Source organism: Solanum pennellii, chromosome 10 (assembly GCF_001406875.1).
Source record: "Solanum pennellii chromosome 10, SPENNV200".
NCBI lineage: Eukaryota > Viridiplantae > Streptophyta > Magnoliopsida > Solanales > Solanaceae > Solanum > Solanum pennellii.
In genome coordinates, this window is record NC_028646.1 from 1,955,238 (window position 1) to 1,980,786 (window position 25,549).

The 25,549-nt window shown below is 31.9% G+C and overlaps 5 protein-coding genes across 7 annotated transcripts; 2 read left to right on the top strand and 3 right to left on the bottom strand.

The window, feature by feature from the left end:
* Positions 1-1,016: 1,016 nt before the first annotated feature.
* Positions 1,017-4,239, bottom strand: LOC107002329 (trifunctional UDP-glucose 4,6-dehydratase/UDP-4-keto-6-deoxy-D-glucose 3,5-epimerase/UDP-4-keto-L-rhamnose-reductase RHM1-like). Of its 2 annotated transcripts, none has more exons than XM_015200306.2 (3): positions 4,064-4,239; positions 1,808-3,395; positions 1,017-1,732 (listed from the first exon to the last, which is right to left on the bottom strand). In XM_015200306.2, the coding sequence occupies exons 2-3, from the start codon at positions 3,380-3,382 to the stop codon at positions 1,283-1,285; spliced, it is 2,025 nt and encodes a 674-aa protein (XP_015055792.1). In that variant the 5' UTR covers positions 3,383-3,395; positions 4,064-4,239; the 3' UTR covers positions 1,017-1,282. The 2 variants fall into 2 exon arrangements, with proteins under 2 accessions (XP_015055792.1, XP_015055793.1); XM_015200307.2 differs by having other exon boundaries at positions 1,808-3,392; positions 4,064-4,216.
* Positions 4,240-5,179: 940 nt separating this feature from the next.
* Positions 5,180-6,809, bottom strand: LOC107001823. Its single transcript, XM_015199783.2, has 2 exons — positions 6,220-6,809; positions 5,180-5,359 (listed from the first exon to the last, which is right to left on the bottom strand). Exons 1-2 carry the CDS (start codon positions 6,700-6,702, stop codon positions 5,309-5,311), a joined length of 534 nt encoding a protein of 177 aa, XP_015055269.1. The 5' UTR covers positions 6,703-6,809; the 3' UTR covers positions 5,180-5,308.
* A 2,512-nt stretch (positions 6,810-9,321) lies between these two features.
* On the bottom strand, positions 9,322-15,032 carry LOC107002251 (mitogen-activated protein kinase 19-like). Of its 2 annotated transcripts, none has more exons than XM_015200195.2 (10): positions 14,475-15,029; positions 12,760-13,168; positions 12,526-12,653; positions 12,294-12,353; positions 11,474-11,623; positions 11,225-11,380; positions 10,877-11,088; positions 10,671-10,772; positions 10,224-10,387; positions 9,322-9,969 (listed from the first exon to the last, which is right to left on the bottom strand). In XM_015200195.2, exons 1-10 carry the CDS (start codon positions 14,499-14,501, stop codon positions 9,596-9,598), a joined length of 1,782 nt encoding a protein of 593 aa, XP_015055681.1. In that variant the 5' UTR covers positions 14,502-15,029; the 3' UTR covers positions 9,322-9,595. The 2 variants fall into 2 exon arrangements, with proteins under 2 accessions (XP_015055681.1, XP_027767996.1); XM_027912195.1 differs by having other exon boundaries at positions 9,723-9,863; positions 14,475-15,032.
* A 5,288-nt stretch (positions 15,033-20,320) lies between these two features.
* On the top strand, positions 20,321-22,527 carry LOC107002006 (glucan endo-1,3-beta-glucosidase-like). The gene is made up of 4 exons (XM_015199941.2): positions 20,321-20,398; positions 21,006-21,034; positions 21,612-21,846; positions 22,360-22,527. The coding sequence occupies exons 1-4, from the start codon at positions 20,350-20,352 to the stop codon at positions 22,383-22,385; spliced, it is 339 nt and encodes a 112-aa protein (XP_015055427.1). The 5' UTR covers positions 20,321-20,349; the 3' UTR covers positions 22,386-22,527.
* A 671-nt stretch (positions 22,528-23,198) lies between these two features.
* LOC107032391 (pentatricopeptide repeat-containing protein At3g14580, mitochondrial) lies at positions 23,199-24,988 on the top strand. Its single transcript, XM_015233985.2, has one exon. The coding sequence runs from the start codon at positions 23,346-23,348 to the stop codon at positions 24,507-24,509; it is 1,164 nt and encodes a 387-aa protein (XP_015089471.1). The 5' UTR covers positions 23,199-23,345; the 3' UTR covers positions 24,510-24,988.
* Positions 24,989-25,549: the final 561 nt, after the last annotated feature.

The window sequence follows — 25,549 nt, forward strand, 5'->3', positions numbered from 1 at the left end:
GGGGGGGGAGGAGTTAAGAGGGAAATGTTGTGTTCAGATGTGGTGTTATGAAAAGATGTCTCTTTCTATTAGTTTAATGTGTAGTACCTTTCTTTTTTTCCTCCATCTTTTCAGGTGGTCTATCTTAACATGAAGCAAATAGTGCTATACATGACGGTCTTATTTGACGTCCACCTTCTGGTAAGTAATGCCAATCCCAGTCACTTATCTTGTGTTTTTGAGCTCGATAAGGCGTATCAGAGTTGATATCACCAGAGCCCCAGGGCTTTGGTGTAGTGGTAGGAACACAACCACACACGTCACGGTTATTTAAGTGAAGAAGGCTAGATGAGCAGCTCATCATTATCTACTGATGCTTCCCTAATAAAGGGACTGTGCCAATTGAATAGAGTTGAGGACCCTTCATCTTCCTAGTTTCCATCTCTACCTTCTTACAGTGAGATGGAAACGAAGAGGGGTCGAGAATCTGTGTTCGATCCAAAGAACCACCTTTGTTCCCCTTTCATACTACCATGACTTCAAAATTCATCGTAAATGTGATTTATTCACTCCGATTTCATGCATTAAACTATCATAACATAATTCTAATATTGAGAGTTAATTTATTTACGTCGCGAATGCAAACTTCCATTTTGAGTGTATTTAGTACAGTTATAAATCTTCTTATTTTTCATTCATTAATCAAACATTGAAAAATATTTTTCATGAAAATGACTTACCTTGTACCAACACAATACTATTTTGTGACAACAAACGCTCTAGTTGAAAGCAATTAATCACACACTAGAAGAGTATCATTTTCTTATGAATTTTCTATTGGGTGTTCCTGTTTCTTACCAACGTCAAAACACGATTAGAAATTAATAAGTCTAACTGCACCTTCTGTTGTTATAAATGATGGTTTAGGTAGAAAACACAAAAACACCTAATAGTTCAGATATGAAACTCGTAAAAACGTGATACTAAAAGTGTGTTCTTTCAATCATTTATATCTAAAAGAAAAAAGAGTAATGAGGTTGAGCAAGAAAAAGTTCATACATCCATGTATCAAAGTCAACAAAGTACACAAGACCTTTAACAAACTCATTTAACAACAGATACAGGGAACATCAGCCTATCCAATATTCCAAAATCTTCCCCAAAGAAGGCACAGATATTATGAATTCATACAAAAATAACAAGGAACAACAGCTAAATCACTAATGAATATCTAAAAAATTTAGCGAATTCGAGGAACTAATAATGAATAATAGCATACACAATTCCTGAGAACACAGCCTTTTTATGCAGAGGTTTTCTTGTTTGGTTCAAAAACGTACTTGATCAGCGACTCTTTAATTGATAGCAACTCGGGGAACTCTTTCTTCAACTTTGATGCATCCATCTCATTGTTACTGCGAGCTGCAACGATTACCTTGGCCTGCTCTTCCACCGTGAAGTTGGCATAAGTAAATGCTGGATCGATATATTTCTTGTACATTTCCAATATCTCATTATGGCTCACAACACCCGGGTTTGTGAAATTCCATATGCCTCTGAGATTACGCTTTGCCATCTCAATTGAAATCGGAAGAAGCTCATCCAATATGGTCATACTGTTAGGAATATTGACCACCTTATTATAGCGGCTGATCTTGGTAATGAAATTGCGAGGGTTGCTGAGATCTGAAGATATTGGCATGCGAACTCTGAGTGTGCAAACGTTGTCATAATTTTTCAACAGATCTTCAACCTGGTTAAAGAAAACATGTTAATGCCTAAATAAGAGAATGATGTATTATGGATCAAAGTCTAAACAAGTGCTTACCATGGCCTTGGTCTTTGAATAGAAAGAACCAGCAAAATTGGGTGTGTCTTCCTCTTTGAACCCAATACCAGAACCTTCTGGATGTGCAGCATCATACTCAAATATGCAGCCAGTGGCAAAGTTCACCATCAGGAGGCCATTCTCTCTGCAAACATCTGCCAAGTTTAGAGTACCAGCAACATTTGTACGAATTGTTTCTGGTTTGTGACTCTCACACCAATCAACGTTGGGTCTGCCAGTGACACCAGCAGCATTGAATACATGTGTGGGCTTGACAGAATTAATGTCTGCCAAAAGCTTTGAGCGATCTTCCAAACGTCCCCTGCCATACTCATAAGGAATACCCTGTTTCTCACACAATTTCCCTAGCACACCGCCAATCCACCCAGTCCTACCATAGATCAAGAACTTAAAAGGGGATTTCTGAGGCACATTGCTGGTCTTTGAAGCTGGAGCTGCCATTTTGGTTTCATTGGACTTCCCTGAGAATTCGGTAGATCCAGAATCATATTTCTCAGCTCCATCCAAATTTCTTTCTATATCACCAGGCATCATCAGCATTCTAGGATGGGGAAGCAATGCTCCCGAGACATCCCCCCACCAATCAGGGTTATTCTTATACCATTCAATAGTCTTTTTCAGACCCTCCTCCCACCTGGTCGTCTCAGACCAACCCAAGTTCTTCAACTTCTGATCATCCAGAAAGTACCTTTGGTCATTAAACGGCCTGTTCTCCACAAACTGAATAACTTTGTCTGAATCTATGTCAAAGAGTTTGCATATATCTTGGGCAACATCGATCACTCTTCTCTCTTTTGTAGTTCCAATGTTATAAACGTGACCGACCTCTCCCTTGTGTAGAACGCATTCAAAAGCCTCAGCAACATCCTCACAATAGAGATAACTACGAACATTACAACCATCACCATGAATAGGAAGAGGCTTTCCCCTCATGGCTAAAAGTATGAACTTAGGGATCAGTTTCTCAGGAAATTGGTTAGGACCATAGACATTGTTACCTCTAGTGGTTATAACAGGTAAACCATATGATCTACCATAAGCCATAACAAGCATTTCAGCCCCAGCTTTTGTGGCTGAATATGGGTTAGTGGGAAGGAGTTGTGAGGCTTCGTGGTTTCCTACAACAGCATCCTCATCAGTCTCCCCATAAACCTCATCCGTACTCACATGGATAAACCTTCTGATCTGACCAGTAACTTTGCAGGCCTCTAATAGTACATGGGTACCATAGATGTTATTCTTAGTGAACTCAAAGCTATTACCAAAGGAGTTATCAACATGGGTCTGAGCAGCAAAGTGCATTATAGTGTCAATGGACTCAGTAATGAGAAGGTAGTTAACAAGATCTGCACTAGCAATGTCTCCCTTAACAAACTTGAAATTAGGGGAAGATCGGGAAGGAATGAGGTTCTTCAAACTTGAACAATAGTCAAGTTTGTCAAGGACAACAATCTTGTAATCAGGGTAGCTCCGAACAAGCCTGTTGGCTACATGACATGCAATAAATCCGGCAGCTCCAGTAATGAGTATATTCTTTGGGGTGTATGTTGACATCTTGAAGCAGCTTCTAACATATGCAAAATTCCAAATCAATATCAAGATTTTGTAGCAACCTTAGATCCATAAGTAAAAAGAGCATAGAAAAACCAAAACAATATCTAGTTTCTAATCGATCATCCTAACTACTCCTCACCTCACGTGAATCTTTAGTAGCTTAGTTGGTTAGCTACCTGAACTCTCACGTTGTTGCTAAAACTTCGATTGCTATACCTTGTAATCCCCTCACTCATTTCTCCTCCATCTACCCCAAATATTTCAATAAAAACACTAACTATTTCTCAATACAAAACTAGTCGGAGTCGGCAATATGAATCCTATACATATTCTACTCATTTCAATCCAAAAACTTATTTCTCTAAACCTAATCCCTCGTTTCACCATTACAAACCAAGAAAAAACCCAGATCACTAGATCCGAATTTTTCCCAACAATGATCACCAATTCAAATGATTATCTCTATTAGATCTACATAAATTAATCAATGCTAAACCAAAAAAAAACAGATCAACAACATCAAATTATCACACAGATCTAACCAAGATACAAATGCTATAACAGAAAATCAATAGTGGATCATTTTCTTCAATTCAAATTGCAACAGATCACACGAGATCAAAATAATAGCAATAAATCATGCAGAAAAAATTCAATAAATTGAAAATTGATGAAACTTACTGATTCAAATCCCGATCAGGATCCACCCCAACTGAGAGAGAAGAAAAAAAAAAAGAGTACAAAATCGCCGAGTGCTTCGGCCTTTATAGAGAGAGAATCAGACAATAAGCGTGTTTTTCTCTATTTATGGATTCACTTGCCAAAGAAAATAAAATAAAGAAATGTATGCAAATCTCTACTTAATTTTGCGTAATAATAAAAATAAGTCATATTATTTATCATCGAGTTTCATACTTTAATTATCATTCGTTTTATATTAAAATATATATCATATATGCATCTATTATCGATTATAGACAAATATGAGATATGAAGCTCACAAAAAATAATTATAGTTTAAATAGATTCATATATCGTTCCTTCTTCAAAATCAAAATTTCATAAATCTAAAAAAAGAAAAAGAGCAAGTTAGCGTTTTGTGTTAAATAACACTTTTGATACTTTAATTATATGAAAAGAAGTCTCGAAGCAACGATAGAGTTATATTTATATAATTTATAAGTTATAGGTTCGAGCAGTTAAAGTTGCAACTTGCAGTGTCTACAACTATTTTCATTAGGATAAATCGTCGATATCACATTTCTTTTGAGTACAATTTTTTGCTAGACTTTTTGAATATAAAATATTTTATACATTTAAATGTCTTTTCAATTATTATAATATCTAACTAAATCTATTTAATCTTCATTTATTCATTTTGAAATGTGCACTTTGATAATTTGCGCATATATATATATATATATATATATATATATATATATATTCACCAATTTTCAGAATTATTAAATATTTTATCATTGTGTTAGATGAAACTTGTAATATTAGTCCATATTTGAGAATAGATATACTTGTAAGATAGTTCAAAATATGATATATTACAACAAAAAATCAACATTTTAATTAGTTAAAGTTAAATGTATTATGTAATATACCTCAAAGATCAAAACCATAATTTACCAATAAATGAAGAAACAAAAATATAGTTATTTTTGATAACGCGGGCTTGAATTTAGCCAAATTTTATTATAATATCAGACGTGTTATGGAGTACGGTGTTCAGCAAGAACCTATTAATATTTATGCTCTTTTTTTTTTGAATTTATAACAAATTCAAACTATGAAAATGATCTTTTATAAAAACACAAAATATGCATCTACAATATGCTAGGTTGCTTAAATTTTTTGCTTCTCATAAGTTGATACATATTTACTATACAAAAATTTGTGAATATAGTAAATCAAAATTCATAGCAACAAGTCCTTCAGAGTAGTTCTCCCAACAACATCCACATTTTCCTGAAAATATAGGTGCAAGAGAGTGAGTAAAAAACAAAAAAATAAAAAATAAAAAATGCATTGTAATTCGTTTTAAAATAAAAAAATTTACTAAAAAATTGAAACATGAAAAAATTCAAGAAACTTCGTCACACACATATATATATATACCATAATGACGATAAATCGTACGATTAAAATGTTTAAAAAGATCTTTTTATAACCTCATTTTTTTTCCATTTTAAAGCCACATGTTAAGAAAAACATTTTTGGTATATTTGACAAAAATCTTAAACATTTTCCTTTTTTTCTTCTTCTTAAATTTTATGTCTAATTATAATAAACACCACATGCAAAATGATATAAAGAGAAAGTGAACTAATCAATCAATTATACATCAAATTCCAAATCTAATTAGATCAACTTATAAATCCTATACATCTAATACTTCCATTCAAGGATCATTTATTCTCAACATTAGCAAGTAATTTGTAAATGGAGTAAACGATAGATTCTTAAACTTAACTCAACCTAAACAGAAAATAAGTGATTCGATAAATATGAATTCATATATAGAAAAACTCTGCACAAGCTATTTGCAAAAGAAACTTCTCATAAACATGTGATAAATATACAATTAAGGATAAATATTTTTTACACTATCAATATAATAGATATACTATATAGTTCCGAGTTGTTTTGGAATGCATGTTGAAATTTTCAAATATAGTATATTTTTAATAGATTCAATATAGATATTTTTAAATATTTCGAACAACTAAGTACTTTATAACCTATAAAAACTTCTTATTATTATTTCCATCTAATAGTCAAAAATAAAAGAAATCATTACTTTAGTAAATAGATATTATTTGAGTGACCTGATTAACGATGAATCGATCATTGTCAACACGATGCACCGGCCTTCCTCTCTCATCATACAAAATAAGCCCACTAAACCTCGGTAGCTCACACTTTTCACCCATCAATATTGGCCTTTGCCACACGGGCGAGTCCGAGTTGTGACTATGCCACTCCCCAGACTCGCCCTCGAGTAACGGAGAAGCTCTCTCCGTACTCCGACGCTCCTCCCACTTACTTGGCCCACTCCACCTCACCGTACTTGTCAGCACTTTCTTCACCGAACTATTCAAACTCAATAACTTTGATTCAGACCATTCTACGTCGATATCCGTGGGGTCTTGGCCCACTAACCCCTTTCTCCTAGTGGTTGCCCTTCTTTTAAAACAAATAGTAACCAAACAAATTACAATGATTAAGGAGCAAATGCAAATGAAAAATGCAATTGATTTTTGAGTTGTGAGCTTCCATTTGTCTTCTAAGTTCCATAAAATTGACTCCATTGTTGTTGTTTTTTTCACAAATGCACTCAACAAATGCTAAAGAGAAAAAAAAAACAGAAATTGCTCTGTATAATTTGATGCAAAGCATTTATTTTCTCACCGTTTTGGTTTTGGAGAGGAATTAAAAGCCATTCACGAGATATATCATGTAGAAGGAATTAAAGAATGATATCATTTATATAGGATCGATGGCGGAGTCGGTATTTTCATTTTTCACTGAGAGCTCGTTTGGTAGAGTGTATTAGAAAAAATAATGTATTGGATATCATATTTTTCTAATCTTGTATTAGTTATACAGTCTATTGTGTATCGAGGTGTGTATTACTAATATCATTATTTTTTTTTATGTATTAATAATATAAAGGGTTTCAACACGTGCAATTAAATTGATTGATGATACATTTGTCACTCTAAGCCCTCTCTGGTATTTTCGTAAACGAATATTTTTATAGAAATTTTACAACTGCAAGGTTTGTTATTTCTAATACATCAAATCAAATGGTGTATAGAAAATACAAGCATTACTAATACATTATATTCGATATTGTTTTTATGCAGTCTATCAAAACGATCTTTAAGGAATTTAAAATATGAAAACATATATACATGTATAAACAGTGTAATTTAGTTAACCCTACCTAGCCTCTACTAATAGTGAATAAGACAACAATAATTGTGATCCCATAAGTCGAGTTTTAGGAGGGTGATGTGTAAGAAGTGTTTACATTTAGATTATAAGTGTGATGTAACATATGAATGCTGATGGAATGGTTGAAAATTTTGAGATCTCTCCGTCTGTAATAAAAAATATCGCGTTTGAGTTTTAGATACGAAAAATTTTATGTTTAGAGTGAAAACATGTTACTCATGACCAATTCAAGTCAGTGATCATCAATCTATTAAGGGTGGTTGTAGAGTTGATTGTATGAGCTCGACAAAATTCAATAGCTTTGACCCAAATTTTATCTTTTTAAAAATAAGTTTATACAGATCCTCAAATATGTTTTCGGTAATTAAGAAAAAAAATGATAGTTGATAGTGATGCACTAAACTTTCACTATGCATAGTGTCCGAGGAAAGACAAGACCACGTGGATTTATTGCATACAATCCCACTCATATATTTTTCATATGACAATAATTTTACCAATTACGTCAAGACTCTCTTTCATTTATATAATAATTGAAATCGAAGTTTGTGCTTGCACAGATCTTGAAGATGAAAAACAGGAGAATCCATGACTATAATTATGGTCTTACAAATAAAAATCATTTAATTATTTGGTTGGGACTTTGAATATTGTTGAATGCACTACTTACACTCCACTCCATTTGTTATTTAAATAAAATAAATAAATCAGTCCAAAAGGAGTAAAGGCTTCTGCCTCTATTAATTATGATCCATGCAAATTACATATGATGCATTTTATTTTATTTTTTATATATATAACTTTGATAAAATGATATTATTATTTGATGAAAATAAAATAATTTATGTTCGTTAGTGATAGTGAAATGATCGTAATAATGAAATTGATTGATGTTAGTTGTTGTTGATGTTGATATTGATGGTAATTAACGACGGTGATGATTGATGTTATGGTGGTTATAATGACAAATGTATGACTAACTATTTTAGTAATAGCAATAAGATGGAGTTTAAAATCAAATTATTTCTAAAAATTGAAAAATATCGCTCTCGTTAAACATACTAAAATTGATGATGTATCACATGAATTGAGGTAATTATGATATCTTATAGTAGTAGAACATATTTAAAAAAATACTTTCTATTTGATCATAAATATTATTTAAAATATGCCTCAAAAAATTTTAACTTCAAATTCTATTTCAAGTTGAAAATGAAATACAATCTCTACATGCGTTTTCCCCCATATGTTTTTTCAATCGAGTTCGTTATGAAACTTACCTAACTTCACCATGGATGGGTGAAATTTCGTGTGATCAAATTTAACATTCAAGTTAGAACTCCTTGTTAAGGGTCAGACAAATCGAAAATTTCCTTTATTGGCGGAGATTAGACTAAAATTGTAAAGAAGCACCAAGTTGCTTTTCGAACAGTACAAGAGCAAATTTGATCCTTTTCCCTATTTTGTTCAAGGATTCAATCTCACCGAGTTGCTTTATGATAATACACATATTCTGATTCTCCATAGTTCCTACTACCTACTCGAAATTTTCAAAAACATCACTGATGCATGTCAGATCCTCATGAAGTAGTGTATTTTCACTTTTGTCTTGAAAAAATCGATATATGTAGAACAACGTTTTTAAAAAGTCCGAATAATATAGTAAAAAATTCTTTTTATTGCTTTTTAGGTCCAGAAATGTGCTTTCTCCTTTGAGACAATTTGATTTACTTTGCCCCTTTGGATTGTTATTACAAATCAAAGAGTCAGATTTGACAAAGAAAAAAGGATTGAAAAATGTCAATCATCCCCTCCACAGACCCTACTTGATTTACCCGAGGTAAGGTCTCTGTACATCGTCCTCTCCTTTAAGGAGATTATACCGAGTACGTTATTGTATTAAAAACAATTCGGATCAGAATGCAACAAGAAGCCTCATCGATAAGAAAAAATGACATGCGAGGAAGCAATGGCGCGAAGAACAGTAATTTTTATTCATTAATAGAATCACTAATGCAGCAGCTACAGCCTAAAATTTACAGGAGCATAGGTCTAACTCACAGGGTAAACTGAACAGAGAAATGCCTAATTTAGGCAAAGAGACCTAACCAGAAGTATGATGTATGTTTCATCATTGAATCTTCGATAGGGCTGCTTTGGTTAGACGAACATGCAGTCCTCGAATTCTTTCACCTCCAACGCAGATTTACACCGTTCATTGAAAGAACGTCTGAATACAGTTTGCTAAGTCAGGCTATACTGGATGGTGCCAACCTCTCTGTGAGCTGCAACTGCAACAGCTGCAGCACCGACAGCACCAAATTGGGTTTGTGCCTGTAGTAGTTTTGCATCTATTGCAATTTGACCACCCAACTGTGCTACTTTTTCTTGTGCTGGATAATACGGGTTGGTGTTCATCTCAACACTCATGTTGCATTGTGCAGGTAGGGGTCTAACTTGAGTGGCGTCCTTGGCTTCTGTCCCACACTTCTCTCGATTCCCTGGGTTCATCCTGAACATATAATGTGGAAAAATGCCATGAGGAAGGAGGCCAGTATTCTGTGTAAGCATTCTTCCGTCATATGGTAAAATTGGCCCTACAACTCTCCCAGGTTTGGCTGAAAAGGATAGAAATGACTATTTGAGAACAACCGTGTAATCATGTGCTATGTATGTACATTCGTCGAGGGTCTGAGTAAGACACGATCAAGTCTGATTCACTTTTGATTTACTCCACTCAATGGGAGAATAAATTTAGACGCAGTTGAGTTACACATGTTAACAAAATTGACTTTGTTTCATCGACAGGCATTTGATATAATATCACATCGGACACTAGAAGACCAAACAGTAAACGCATGTTTAACTGTACCTGCATGGACTCGATGTGGTGGTCGTGAAATGTTTTGTATAGTTCCTGAAGTTTTCTCTGCGACTCTAACATCAGTAGATGATTTTTCTGTTACTTGCGTATGATCAAACACAGAGAAGTTCTGCCTAGCTTTTGGGGGATCACTACTGGAATTGACCGAAGATCTGCACACATTTAGGAACATATGCGATTTAGCCCGAGATAACAGAGAAAATATGAGACAGCAAGGACAGTAATTCCCACTATGAAACACTTCTTGTTATTCCCAAGGACCTGAATGGTTTTAAAACTTCGTAAGCAACTTACCTTGCTTTCTCAATCACAACCACTTCTCCAATAAATATAAGAAACAAAAGAACAAAGAGAAGCTTACATGACGCGAAGTTGTACTGGTGAAAACTAAGCAACAAGATTATATTGACAAGAACGAATCCTGCATAATCTTACCGTGGAAGAGAAACGTGCTTTCTACCAAGAGGAATAACTGGCCCACTTTTATCATTATTTTCCTCAAGATAAGCAAATTGCCTTCTAAACTGATCAGTTGCACTGCAAATGTAAACAACTTCCACAAAGTTAATCACAAATTGAAATTAGATAAAATATGCAACTAAAATAAGAAATAAAATGAGTCAAGGAGCCTTTGTTAGAACCTAGGATAGAGAAAATTTGTGCCATCATTTCCAGCAATGTAATCCTTTTGAAGTTGAGGATGATATTCCAATATCTCCCGAAAAATTAATTCCTTAATGTCCTCCTTTGTTACCCTTCGTCTCTCAAATTCAAATTCCAGATTTGAGATTGGTCGACAAGAAGGTTCCCTCTCAATCTTGGCCAGTCCTTTGAAATAAGGATCAGATAAAGCCTAAAGGAAATGGAGGAAGAGGAAGGGAACCCGCAGAAGCAAAATTAGAACCAACTATGAGCAAGTAAGGATGAGAACGGAAGGCTACTATTTATGCTAATGTTAAAGTTAGGGACATATTAGGAGGCAAAAATACCTCTTCAGCAGTAGGTCGATCCTTTGGATCAAATGCTAACAACCTCTGCAACAATCGGAGCACCAGAGGATCTGCACCTGGAAATTTCTCTGTAAAAGGAACTGGATTCTTTTTCCGCATGCTTGTCAAATACTTTCTTGCCTTCTCATTACGAACCTACACTCAAGAGAGGACTCCAATATTAATATGTTGCAAAATAAGGCTGACATCCAGTTATCCACCAAAAAACAAATAGGCTGAAGTTTTTACCCCAGATATGGTATCAGCTGATGGCGTCCCCAGAAGGTCAGTCATCAAATCTAACTGATGAACAACACTTTTTCCCGGGAACAACGGTTTTCCTGTCAGTACCTCCGCGAAAATGCAGCCGATACTCCAAATATCAATGGCAGGTGTATACTGAAGGAATGCAAGCACAAGATAAAGATTTAGATAACAAATCTGCAAAAGCATCAGTAAGACCCCGCAGAAAAATTAACGCAGGACCTGACACAGTTACCTGAAGAATAGATAATTCAACTTCCAGGAGAGTTCAATTGTCCTCCCTGAACAAGAACGGTTGTAATCTACACATCACTCAAATACACTTATAATGTATTGACTTATATAAAATTGGTATTCTAACCAAAATACCACAGTTTCTAACAGTATCATCAGCACATCAGACGCTGCAAGAAGAGTGGGACAAATACCTTTTTGCCTTCCTAAAGCTATTGGAAAATAAGAACCGATACATGATACTTCAATGGCATCAAAACTAACTAAAAAACTAATGCTCAATCCCAGGCCTAGTGCATAAAATGATTGACTACAGAATCGCCAAACCTGCAATCCTAAGAGGGACAAACGAATCGAACACAGAACTGTTCATGTAAACTTTCAATTTCAACTAATTATGTGCACCATCTTTGGTGGTGGTTCTCTATATACCCTTCTCCTTGTCCAAACCCCCGGGATGAATGTATTCGAAGGGACGTAGAGTGCATTGTTATTACACGAAAAACTACCACCTACTAAGAAATTATTAAATAAAAGACAGAGCAAGTGGCACATTGTTAGCATGAACTACCTTGGAAAAGAAAGATCCACACAGTTCAGGAGCCCTGTACCACCTTGTAGCAACATAATCCTGCATGGTGTGTCAAAAGACACAGTCAACAAAAATTATTACATCAAAAACTGAAGATATAAATAATGCATGATTTTGCACTTCCAAGTAAAGTTTACCCAATATCAAGAATAATAAAAACACCATTACTGACATTGATCATGGATGGGACAAAGATCTAAAGAAAACATACCGTCCAAAGTGCTGTGGTTGGAGTATCACTGAATGAAACCCTTGCCAATCCTAAGTCACATATTTTGAGTTTACAGTTTGCATTTGCCAATATATTTTTTGGCTTAAGATCTCGATGGTACACATTCGCTGAAACAGACACATACAAGTCAGACATTGATAATATAGAATACCTCATACCCGCTCAGAGAGGGGGGAAAAAAGTATTAGTTACCATATTCACAAGATAATTTACCTGTGTGCATATATTTCAGTGCTCGTAGCATCTGATATAGAAAAAAGCGATGGTGTTCATGTGACAAGTCATCATTAGCCTTAATAACATGGTGAAGATCAGACTCCATAAGCTCAAAAACAACATAAATATCTTTGAAGTCTCGTTTTGAAGGTGGTAACATGATTCTCTTGATGTCCACGATATCAGGATGCCTTAAAAGTCTAAGCAATTTAATTTCGCGCAAAATTCGAATAGCATCAGAGGCGTGCTCGAAAATATCAGTTATTTTCTTAATTGCCACTTTTTCTCCAGTATGGGTGTCAATGGCAGCACAAACAACTCCATAGCTTCCCTTCCCTACAACTTCCAGGATTTTATACCTATTTGCCTCTCCATACTCTGTAAAGAACTCCACTTCTTTGGTATTCTGAAACATTAAAGAAAGTACCAAATAAATACTTCCACTGACAAGTGGATTTGTTATGAAACAACGGAATTGTACATTGATATTTTCGAACTATACTTCCACAAGGTAGTCCACCAAACCAAGTTACAAATATGATTTGTATCACTTAATAAGCAAACCATTCACAGTATGAAAAACAAGGAATGATTGTCAACTGAAAGCAGAGTTTGATCTACTTTCACAACCAAAAAAAAGGACCAGAAAATAAGAATTTGATATCCTTCAACAAATAGACCAACTAGCATGAAGTAAAGAGTAAGAAACCTTCTCAATCATAAGGTTGCCTTTTTCCTAAGAAGCAATTGATAACATTCTTTCAAAACTATGAGAGAAGAGTAACTAGAAGGCTGTCTTCAAACACAATAAAATCATAACTTCCAAGAACCATTTTTTCACTCATAAAGGGTAATGCAGATAGAGATTTAATAATACTAAATAACATCAACAAATAGAAGACTAGTTAAGTGATTTACCTACATACCCTCAAGTTCCAAAAACAAAAATATTTCTACCCTAATAAAGCTGCTTTCTTTAACAGCAATATGGACCTGAACTTTTTCTAGAAAAAACTTATCCTTCTTAAAATCAAGAAACTAGAGGAAAGGGCATGGATATGGGGATTTTTTCCTTTTCTTTTTCAAGAAACATTTCAAAACATTGTCTGGTTATATATTGGAGTGATCTTTTGGTTAGTTTTTGAAGGATTTTTCAAGTTTGATGATCAAGAACAGCTTATCAAGTGATTATTCTTTTTCCACACACAAAACCTTCAACTTTTTTCACAATTAAAATGCATGTCCAATCACAACTTCTTACTTCCAAATACCATTTTACAACTTCAGCTTCAAAAACAGTTTTTTTCCCTCAAATTTCAACCAAATCTATTGCCAAACACTTACTAAGAGAACTGACCAGAAATTAAGAATTCCAACTGACACTAAACCCATATTTCTTCAGCTAGATTCAGTTCAATTTTGCTTATGGTGATTATATATTAAATTCATGCAAACTTTGTTGAGCTAAAACTTCTAAGCTCTCAAAAAGCAAAATTTAAGAACAACACCCTCATCTTTCTTCAAGATCTCTCCTTGAGTAGCAGCAACAACAACAACAACATAGCCAATGCAATCCCACAAATAGAATCTAGTGAGGGTAAATTTTCACAGACCTTACCCCTACCTCCCAAGGTAGAGAGGTTGTTTCCGATAAACCCTCGTTCTTGAGTAACACAAAATCAAATTTTTCACAGTGAGAAAGAGATAAAAACCTTCTTGCGATGATCTTGTTGCATCATAATTCTGAGAATACCCAACAACCCAATTCACCAATAATCTCAAAAAATGCCTACACTATATCCACTTCAACTTTCTCCTATTTTTTCCCAGATCTTACACAAAGATCAAATCAACCCCAAACTACAAACACCAAAACCAGAATTAATCAAAAATCAGCTTCAATTCCACCACCTGCAGCTGCTCCGTATCACCAAAACCGAAAATCCTCTTCGTTTTACCCCAATTCACGAGCTTAACAAACTGAAAAAACTCCACTACCAGCTCAACTCATCCACTTCTAAAGAACCCCACCAAGATCCCTCACACTACTACACAAAAAACAACAAAAAATTCAAAAAATTCAAAAAAAAAAACTGAACAGAAACTCAAATACAGAACAAACCCTTAATGGGTTTTGAAGATCTAATGGTAATTGACTGAAGAGACAGAGAATTGACGGAAGAACCGATACGAAAAGGAAGACAGGAGAAAGAAGGAGAGGATTTGAGAATTAGAGGGGTCCTTTTATAAAGGATGAAAAGTTTGTGGACCGAAAAAGATTAAAAAAAAAAAAAACTTTATCCGTTCACTGTAATTGGTACTGTCCTTTTATACGGCTAGGGGTATATGTTTAATTTAATAAACTTCATGGGCTTATCTTTCAATACTTCAAAAGATAAGGTGGTGAATTTGACTTTTTATATTAATCGATTTAACTTATTATGATTAATTAATTTACTAAAGTGATAATATAAATTTAATTAGATAGTTTGCTATTGTTGAGTTGCTTTGTGCTTTGTTAATTTTAGCTATTAGTATAAATATTTATTTTTTTGTTATGTCATAATCAATCTTATTAAAAGAGAGAGTTTTTGAATTTTGGGTAATTTTTTTGTTTTTATTATATTATTATTAAATTGTCTTTCTTTAATTTAAAATCGAATTAGGGAAATGTTTCATATATATGTATTTACATATATATAAATTTTTGTAACTTATTAACAAATAAATTAAACATGTCTGTATTTTACATTTAGTAATTTTCATATTTCTATTAAACCCATCGACTTATAATAAATTATTTTGATTAAACGCTTTTTATTCAAAATTATTAATAAAAAAATGAAGAAAAATCAAATATGTCTTCAAATTTTCAAAAATTTAATAATATAATTTTAGATATAAGCATAAAAACTACATGATTGTCATTATACTTTAATAATTTATTCATTATTGCTCACTTGTTAAAGTATTGATACCATTTGTAAAATTTTAAAAAAAAGACTACTATGTTGATCTTACTCCCTCCGTTCGAATTATTTGTCATGTTGCGCTTATAGAAAATCAGTTTAACTAATTTTCAAAGATAAATTAGATCAGATTAATTTGAATGTTTTAAACCAAAAAAATTAAATATTCTAAAGTTATATGAAAAATACTATAAATTACAATTTTTTGCATATTAATATGATAGAAAAATACATCTTAAAATGTTAGTCGAATTTTTTATAGTTTAACTCTGAAAATAGAAACCACGACAAACAATACCAAATGGAGGAAGTACTTTATTGGTTCTACCTCCTATTTTTTATGAAGAGAATGAATCTTTTTCTCGAAGGATCAGAAAAAAATGGGTCAGGATCTCCTGCGGGAATGATTATTAAACTTGTTTATGTAAAATATATGTTGTAAACCAATTTTATATGATATTGTGAAAAATTATTATTAGAGTAGATAATTAAATTCTTTAAAATATTATATAAAATACTAATACTTAAATTATCCGTCACATGATGATAACTAAAATGAAAGTGTGAATACAACGTAAATATAATAAGTCAGTACACATGCAAACATTTCATATAATTAATAATATACAAATACAAGTCTTTTTTTAATTATTTTTACTAATTCATGAAGCATGCCTCAAAGATCATGGTTAATTATACACTTAAATAATTATTAATACTAATAAAGTGAAAACAACATCTCCTAAAAGTTAAAAAAATAATTAGTTAGTGTTTGGATGTTTCCATAATGTCTTTTGTACATTAGTGTTGCCTTTATTATTAATAATAAATATTATTATATTATTAATCAATTCTTTTCTAAAAATGAATTATAAACTTAGTCATTACCTGCTAAATATTACATTGGGATATTATTCAACCACCATTCATAATTTTGATGACAGAAAGTTCCAACTAACACCACATATAATAACAATATAAAAGTTGCTTTGTTTTTTTATTTTTGTTTGCTACCATATATGATATATTTACACACCTAATCATAAAATATTATAATAAATATTTACACATATATTTTACTCACTTAATCGTAATTAATTAATATGTATTTTGATCAACAATCCAACCACATGACCACAAAAAACTAATTAAAATGAAAAAAAGTAAGTAGAAATTTAAATTATAATTATAGTTCATTATAAAAAGTGTGATAGAGATAAGTATAAAAAAATATCTTAATTAGAAATCAAGTCGCACTTCTATTTTAATGAATCATGAATCTTAATTTTTTCTAAGGGAAAAGGGTCTAATATACCCCTCAACTTTGTCATTTGGAGTTGATATACCCCTCGTTATAAAAGTGGCTCATTTATGCCCTTACCGTTATACAAACGGCTCACATATACCCCTGCCGTAATAAAATGGCTCACATATACCCTTCATTTAACGGAAGTTAAAAAATTAGTTTTAAATTTATATTTATTACTTCTAGTTTTTAAAAAAAATTATTTAGGGGTATATATGATTCTTCTATCAAAGTTCAAAGTATATTTTAATTTTCCTCATACATAAATTATTTTTTGACTTCTTTTATTATAATTATTTGAGTTTCTTATTCTTTTTTTTTTCTTACATTCCTTAGTTTAAAGAGAAAAAAATTAAACTATTTTTTTTGTGTGTAATGTAATTTAATTTCGTATTCGAAGAAAAAATTTGGTCATCTACAATAAGTTTTACAAGAATATTAGTAAAACATAAATAAATTTGATTATCAAAATAATAATTATAAATTAGTCATTGAAACAAAAAAAAGTCAAAAAAAATATGTTTGACGAGGATTAAATTTACTCATATAGGATTATATTTTTTAGAAAAAAAAATAAAAATTTAGATTAAAATTATTATTTTTTTCATTTCCGTTAGAGGAAAATGGTATATTTGAGTCATTTGTTTACAAGTAGGGGTATATATGAGCCACTTTCATAACAAGGAGTATATCAGCTCTAAATAACAAAGTTGAAGGGTATATCAGACCCTTTTCCTTTTTTCTAATAATAATTGATTTTTGTATAATGAACCACATCGTTTAGGCGATTTAAATTAATCAAGTAAAATTTTTCAAATATTATATAATTATTAAATATACTAGTAGATTGTGTTTAAGTTGCTCTCTCACGATCAACTTTTAAAAACTTAAAAATAAACTTTCTTATATGATTAAAATATGTGTGGCAAATAAAATATTTTTATTATAAAGAAAAGTTAAAGGGTTAATATCACGTGGCACTTAATTAGATGTGAGGTTGCTTTACTTAGTTGCCAAATTAATACATAGCTTTTTTGTTTAAGCGCGAAGTCATCTTTATTTATAAGCGTTTTATTTTTTAATATAAAATTTTTTAACATAAATATATATTTAATCAGATTTTAATATAAATATCGAACATTAAATAAAAATTTGTGGGGTGGGGGTAAGTAAAGGGGTTGGTGACTTAATGGATGAATTATTGGTGGGGCAATTAAAAGATTTGTCTAAAAGTTGATTGAACACAAGATTGGGAGGTGAGGTAATGAAGTAAGTAGACATACCATGTGTATAAAAAATTTATATTAAAAATATAATATAAAATTTTGACCTTGTTCTATCATATATTTTATTTTTTAATTGTTTGGATCAGTTTGTGCGTTCATTTATGATAAAATTATGATATCTGAATCGATTATGTTGATTGTTGAACTTGATATTATTGGGCGATTTGATCTTTCAATCAATCCAACAACGACATTCATATACGAAAAGAAACATGAAAGACGAGTTGAATTTATATTATCTGTCTTAATTAGTACTATTATCTTTAGCCAATGCACAAATATTGTGTAATTAATTTCTTCTTAGTAAAAATCTTAAAGAAATGAAAAATATCACTTAATGTTTTGTGTTTGGGTTAAAAACATTTTTAATCTTCAAATTATTGATAAATTCTGATTTTAATTTCAGAAATTCAAATGAAAACCTTCATTTAATTGAATTGTACATTATTTTTATCCCCCCTATATAAAATTTGAATTTATATGCAAACTTTTGTACAACACCACAAAAAATACAACACAAAGATTTAATTAATTTATTTATTTTTATGATTTTTATTTTCTTGTCTAGTCAATATGGTGGGGGAATCTAAAATAAAATAAAATTATATTCCTGCACTGCATGTACTTGGATGCTTCCATTATTATTTCAACTTTTCAATTTCTTTGCAATATATAATATGGTCCATTCATTTTAATTTATTGAGATCATTAATATTAAATTATTGGTAAAGTTTAGCTTTTCTGAATTCTGAGTTATCACTTATCACTATGAGACTTGTGGCCCCTCTTCCATTATTATTTCATTCCTTGGCATATTCTTTAAAGCTTTCGATGGGTGTGTGAATAAAGTCGTAAATTTAATATTGATAGTTTTTTATAATGAAGTAATGTTTTTAATAATATAAGACTTTTTGAAAGAATCGTATTGATATAGCATATGTATTATAATAGTTTATTCAGATGAGTATGAAAATTGCAAAATGAAGTGATTTAGAGCATAGGGTTAAGCTTAAGCCTCGTTTGATTGCACTTCAATAGAGGCTTGTACCTCTTAACTATCAAATGAATTTGTATTATTAAGATTTCATCACTTAATGAGTGAATAAATTTGAATTATTTGGTTTTCGAATAAAGTTTTAACATCGTTAGAAAAAATTGTAAAAGATGATTTTATTTTATTGTTTTGTTTGTACTATGACTGATCAACATTGAACAATCACTATTCTTACTCGTGGCTATGAGCCACATAATTGAGCAAGCTCCTAACACACAATTATTGTGAAACCACCCCTATTATTATAATTACCGCTCGATTCTCGCTTACTAATCAATCATTACAATCAGTCATCAGTAATCATCATTGAACAAGAATCACAACCACCATCGCTAGTCACTACTACTCACACCGCTTTTATTATCACAATTATTATTATTGACAATCACTACTATCATCGACCACTGCAACTAACCATCACAATTATCAATTACTATCACTAACTATACCTTTCTCAATTTTCATCATCACCAACCACTATCACCGATCAGATCACTAGCAATTACTGTATACCACCAATTATCCCGTCCATTACAACCACTACTGCTATCATATATCATTAAAATTATCTTCATTATTATAATCATCGAACGACAAACCATCGATCCCCCGCCAAACCCCACCACCACTCCTACTATACAAACAATCACTCCCAAATACAACCATCATCCAAAACGGTTACTAATATCACTAATTCCTTCATTATTAGAATATAAAAAGACAATTTGCACAATAAAATATCACTAACTTTTCTTTAATAATTACAATAACACACCACTACAAGTTTGCAATAAAGTCTAAGAATATATATCACCACAAAAAATCCCCCTAATTTTGTAACGTCTCTTAAATACAATAAATATAGCCGTTATTAATCTCCCCTTTTTATCTCCTTTAAATGTTGCACCTTTTATTCTCACTTAAAAAAAAAAAAACAAAAAAAAAACTCAACAAATCACTCAATTATTACCTATGGCTAAAGCAACTCTCATTCTTTTCCTACTTTTGTCCCACATTTCAGGTTTGTACACATTTCTCTAACTTCGATTCGTGATATTATACTGAATATATTATTATTATACGTGTATTTTGCTTATTTCTCATTCATATCTACACATAATTTGTTGATTTCTTTCTTTTTATTTAAGGAGTTTATTTATGTTTGTAGTTCAATAATAATGTAATAAATTTCGTTATTCATCTACTAGGAAAATTATATCTTACATATACAAAAAAAAAAAATTATGTATATATGTAGATTGTTAAATCTTTTCTACACAAAAAGATATTTTTGAATCTCCTTAAATAGAACGCATGCACGTGCATGCCATTGACATCAGTGGAACTAGGGGACGCAAGGGGTATATTGACTATTTTTTGTTGAAAAGTTGCGATATATATTTATATATATATAATAAATGTTGAATCTCCTCGAATAGACGTGCATGCCATTGACATCAGTGGAACTAGGGGACGCAAGGGGTTTATTGACTATTTTTTGTTGAAAAGTTGCGATATATATTCATATATATATATATATATAATAAATGTTGAATCTCCTCGAATAGATTTGCTTAATAGTTGCTAAAAATGATACTTAAGGTCATATCATTCTTTTTTTTTTGCAGTGGGGACATTGGTGTTAGCACATGAACAGGTAACTTCAATATCATAAAATTATATACTCTTTTTTATTTGGTTGGACACAGAATTTAAGAATAAAATAAGAGTTTTAAAATTTGTGATTTGTCGAATTATAAATAAGAAATTTAATATTAAATTATTATTCTGGACAAACTAAAAACAAAGGATTGATGCATAAATAATCATATCAATTCCTTCCATTTTCTATTTTGGATGAAGGGCTCGACCCTACTAGACGTAATTTTTTAATCGGTCTTGAATTTAAATTGGATAGACAAAAGTCTTTTTTATCCATCCGATAAGTCTTTTACGGACTCAGCTCTTTCAAATTCTCTCAACAATAATTGACGTTCACTTATGTTTTCACAGTAACAAGAAACTGAAAGTCTGTTGTTGCTGATATATATGACTGTTCTATTCTGTGTGTGGACGAGACAAAGAAAAGTCTTCTTAGTTCTTAGTCTTCCGCTTTTTCAGTGATATCTACAAGAAAGAGTTCCACATAAACTGAAACGATGCAAATACTTGTATAGGAAATTTACAAATTAATACTAATGTTTTTTACATTATTATTATTTTTTTTTTTGTAGAAAACTTGGTGTGTGGCTAAACCATCATCAGATTTAAAAACATTAGAAGAAAATATAATTTATGCATGTTCTCAAGTGGATTGTAGAATATTGCAAAATGGTTGCACTTGTTATTCACCAAATAATCTTATGAACCATGCTTCTATTGCAATGAATCTTTATTATCAAGCTAATGGAAGAAATCAATGGAATTGTCACTTTGGTAATTCTGCCTTAATTGTCATGACAGATCCAAGTAAGTCTCTTTATCAAATTTTTAATTTATGTAACATAATTTAACCTAAACGTAGTTTGACTCGATCGGCACTTATAGTCTGTTTGATTAAGTTTCTGAACAACTAAAATTGTTTGCTTTAGTCAAGCTTTTGAAGAATTGAGTAGTAGTGTAAACAATTTTTCTTAACTAATGTGTTTTTCAAATTGATTAGTCAGATACAAACTGTAGTAGTTAAAACACTTTTCCGAAAAACACTTGTGACAAAAAACTATTATCTAAGTAAAAAGTAGATTTTTTAAAACTTAAACATTACTTTAAATATGTTATAATATTTGTGTGGATGTAACTTTTTTTATTAAGCATAAAATAAGAAGTTTAAGGTGAAAATTAATGTAACAAAATTTACATAAAACTAAAATGGAGGGGTTAGTTACTTCCAACTAATATCTTCATTATGACAAATAATATGCAATCTTGATGATATTATGCAAAATTAGTGATTGATTAATTATGAAATCTTGATAATGGCAGGTTATGGAAGCTGTATCTATGAGTGAAGACATGATTAGGAAAAGCAGCTAAATAAATTGAAGAATGCTTATTCTCTTGTTAATTATTATAAAATTTGATCATGTACAAATAGCTTTTAATATCAATAAAAGATATTATTAAATGCTTTATACCATGCATTTCACATGAGACTTTTTAAATTGTTAGTATATAACCAAAATATTAATGGACATTAAATGTTTTAAAACAAAATGGTGAGATTGTACGTGTTGCTTTCCTAACTCATTACAAAGGGTTACGTAAATATTTCACAAAAAAATCGATTAGAAGCCATATTATCGAAATTAAAACTGAGAAAATCACCTAATTCTTGTAAATTGACCCCTAAGTGTTCAAAAATGTCTCGAAAAAATGGTCGCCAACTCCCTAGGGAGGATCCATCTTGCTAAAAAGTCTTTGGACAGTCAATATTATTCATGGTATAACGCACGCGAAAAACATAAAAACCACCTAATTTCCATAAATTGGCCTGCCCCTAAACGCCCAAAAATATCTAAAAATGACTGATTGTACGTACTACTCCCTCAACTCCCTACAAAGTATTACGTAAAGGTTTCACAAAAAAACGACCAGAAGCCATATCAAAAGAATAGGACCCTTTGTAATGACATGGAAGAACATTTATGAGTCACTTAAGAGAAATTAGGTGATAGTGTTAGTTTTTCGCGCGTTAGTACATAAAATTTTTCTACTACGAGATTTTGGAAACTTTGTTTTGCTAAAACTTAACACGATCCTATGTAATGATTCGGGATACAATGACTCACCATAATCGACGCCACTTTTTTACCAATTAATAGAGACTCAACAAAAATTACTCAATTTTTTTCCTATTATCGACTCTGTTTGAGCTCAAATTTTATTTTATTTTTTGGTATATTATAGTGTGTGCTCTGTGCTGTGTACACTTCTTTCCCTATTAGAGTGTCATCAACTCATATAGAACAATGTTTTCATGTCGATACAGATCCTTAATTCACAAATTATATTTTCCATTTTCTCTTCAAAGATCAAATCTTGGAACCCCATCATCTCCATTTTCATCATCTCAAATCCAAAACTCAGATTGGTTAAGCTCAAATGAAGTTATCAAGATTTTTCAAAATCTTAAAAACCCAAATTCAGCTCTAACTCTACTCAATCAAATCTCAAATCGAAAAGATTACAGACCCAATGAAGCCATTTATAGTGTAGTTGTTAAAAACTTAGCGATTGCTAAGAATTTTGATGCAATTGAAACCCTTATGGAGAAAATCAAAATCGAAAGGAAATGTAGACTTTCTGATGAGTTTTTCTATAATGTTATTAAGATTTATGGGAATTTAGCTGGTAGAATCAACAGATCAATCGATACCCTTTTCGATATGCCTAATTATAAGTGTTTTCCCAGTGTGAAGACTTTCAATTTTGTACTGAATTTGCTTGTGAATACTAAGCAATTTGATGTTGTTCATAAGGTTTACGTTCGTGGTTCCGAGTTGGGTGTTGAGATTGATGCTTGTTGTTTGAATATAATCATTAAAGGGCTTTGTCGTTGTGGAGAGATTGATGCTGCATATAAGGTGTTTGATGAATTTCCTAAACAGAATTGTTCACCCAATGTTAGAACTTTTTCTACTATAATGCATGCATTATGTGATCATGGTCGCGTTGATGAGGCATTGAGTTTGTTAGATAGGATGGAGAATGAGAATGTTGAACCAGATGCCATTGTGTTTAACACGTTGATATCGGGGCTGAGGAAGCAAAGGCGAGTTGACGAGGGGATTGATATGTTCAAGAAAGTAATGCTGAAAGGTTGTGATCCGAATCCAGGGACTTATCAGGAGGTGTTGTATGCTTTGCTTGATGCTAAGAGGTTTTTGGAGGCGAAAGATTTCATGGCTGTAATGATCGGTAAGAGAGTGAATCCAAGTTTCGAGTCTTATAAGGTGATAGTACATGGCCTTTGTGATGGTAAGCTTGTTGGAGATTTAGATTGGGTATTGAAGCAAATGGTGAGACATGGATTCGTTCCGAGGATGGGTATGTGGAAGAAGATTCTTGGTTGCTTGTTTCCCGATGGAGGTTGTTGTACTACTTGTACTTACAATGAGATTCTTGCAGACTAAGATTAAGAAGTCTGAATCTGAATGCACATCTGAATATACGGGACAAGTATGTGGAGGAAGATTCTTGATTGCTTGTTTCCTGATGAAGGTTGTTGTACTACTTCTACTTACAATGAGATTCTTGCAGACTAAGATCTCTTATCAAGATTAAGACGTCTGAATCTGAATGCACATCTGTGTATACGGGACGAGTATGTGGAGGAAGATTCTTGGTTGCTTGTTTCTTGATGGAGGTTGTTGTACTTCCTATACTTACGATGATATTCTTGCAGACTAAGATCTCATGAAGATTAAGACGTCTGAATCTGAATGCACATCTGAATGTACAGGACGAGAATGTGGAGGAAGATTCATGGTAATTGCTTGTTTCTTGATGGAGGTTGTTGTACTACTTGTACTTTACGATGAGATTCTTGCAGATTAAGATCTCATTAAGATTAAAACGTTTGAATCTGAATGCACACATATGAATATTAAGATGATGCTATCATAGCTCTAGGTCTCATGATAGATAGAACAATAGTTTCTTTCTTATTTTAGAACTCAATTTACATATGTTGAACAAAAACTATTAACCTAGTCTTAGTGATGAGGAGATTGTTTTTCCCACAAAAAAGAATGATTATTCTTTTCCTCTAAGCAAACACCAAAACAATATTCAGACACACAATCAACCTCAGGATCATCATTTATCTCCATTTCCAAAAATTTCATGTCATCTTTAGGGGTGATAATATCCATCCAATTCAACTCAATATTATTGGATTTTGAATTATTTTGACTTTGATCACAAGGTTGCCAATTATACTCTAAATTGGCAACCCCTTGATTATTTTCTTGAAACAATTCATGATTCTTCATGGTATGTTGATTGATTTCGACTTCAAGAGATCTAATCACACTCGTTAACCTCTCATCATCCTGGTCATGATCATCAATGCCTTGAGTTTCGTCAAGCAATGACATGAGAAGGGCGCGATTTTCTTGAGAGAGATCAAAGTTACTCAAGTCATTGCAAGTATTGATGCATGACAAATTCT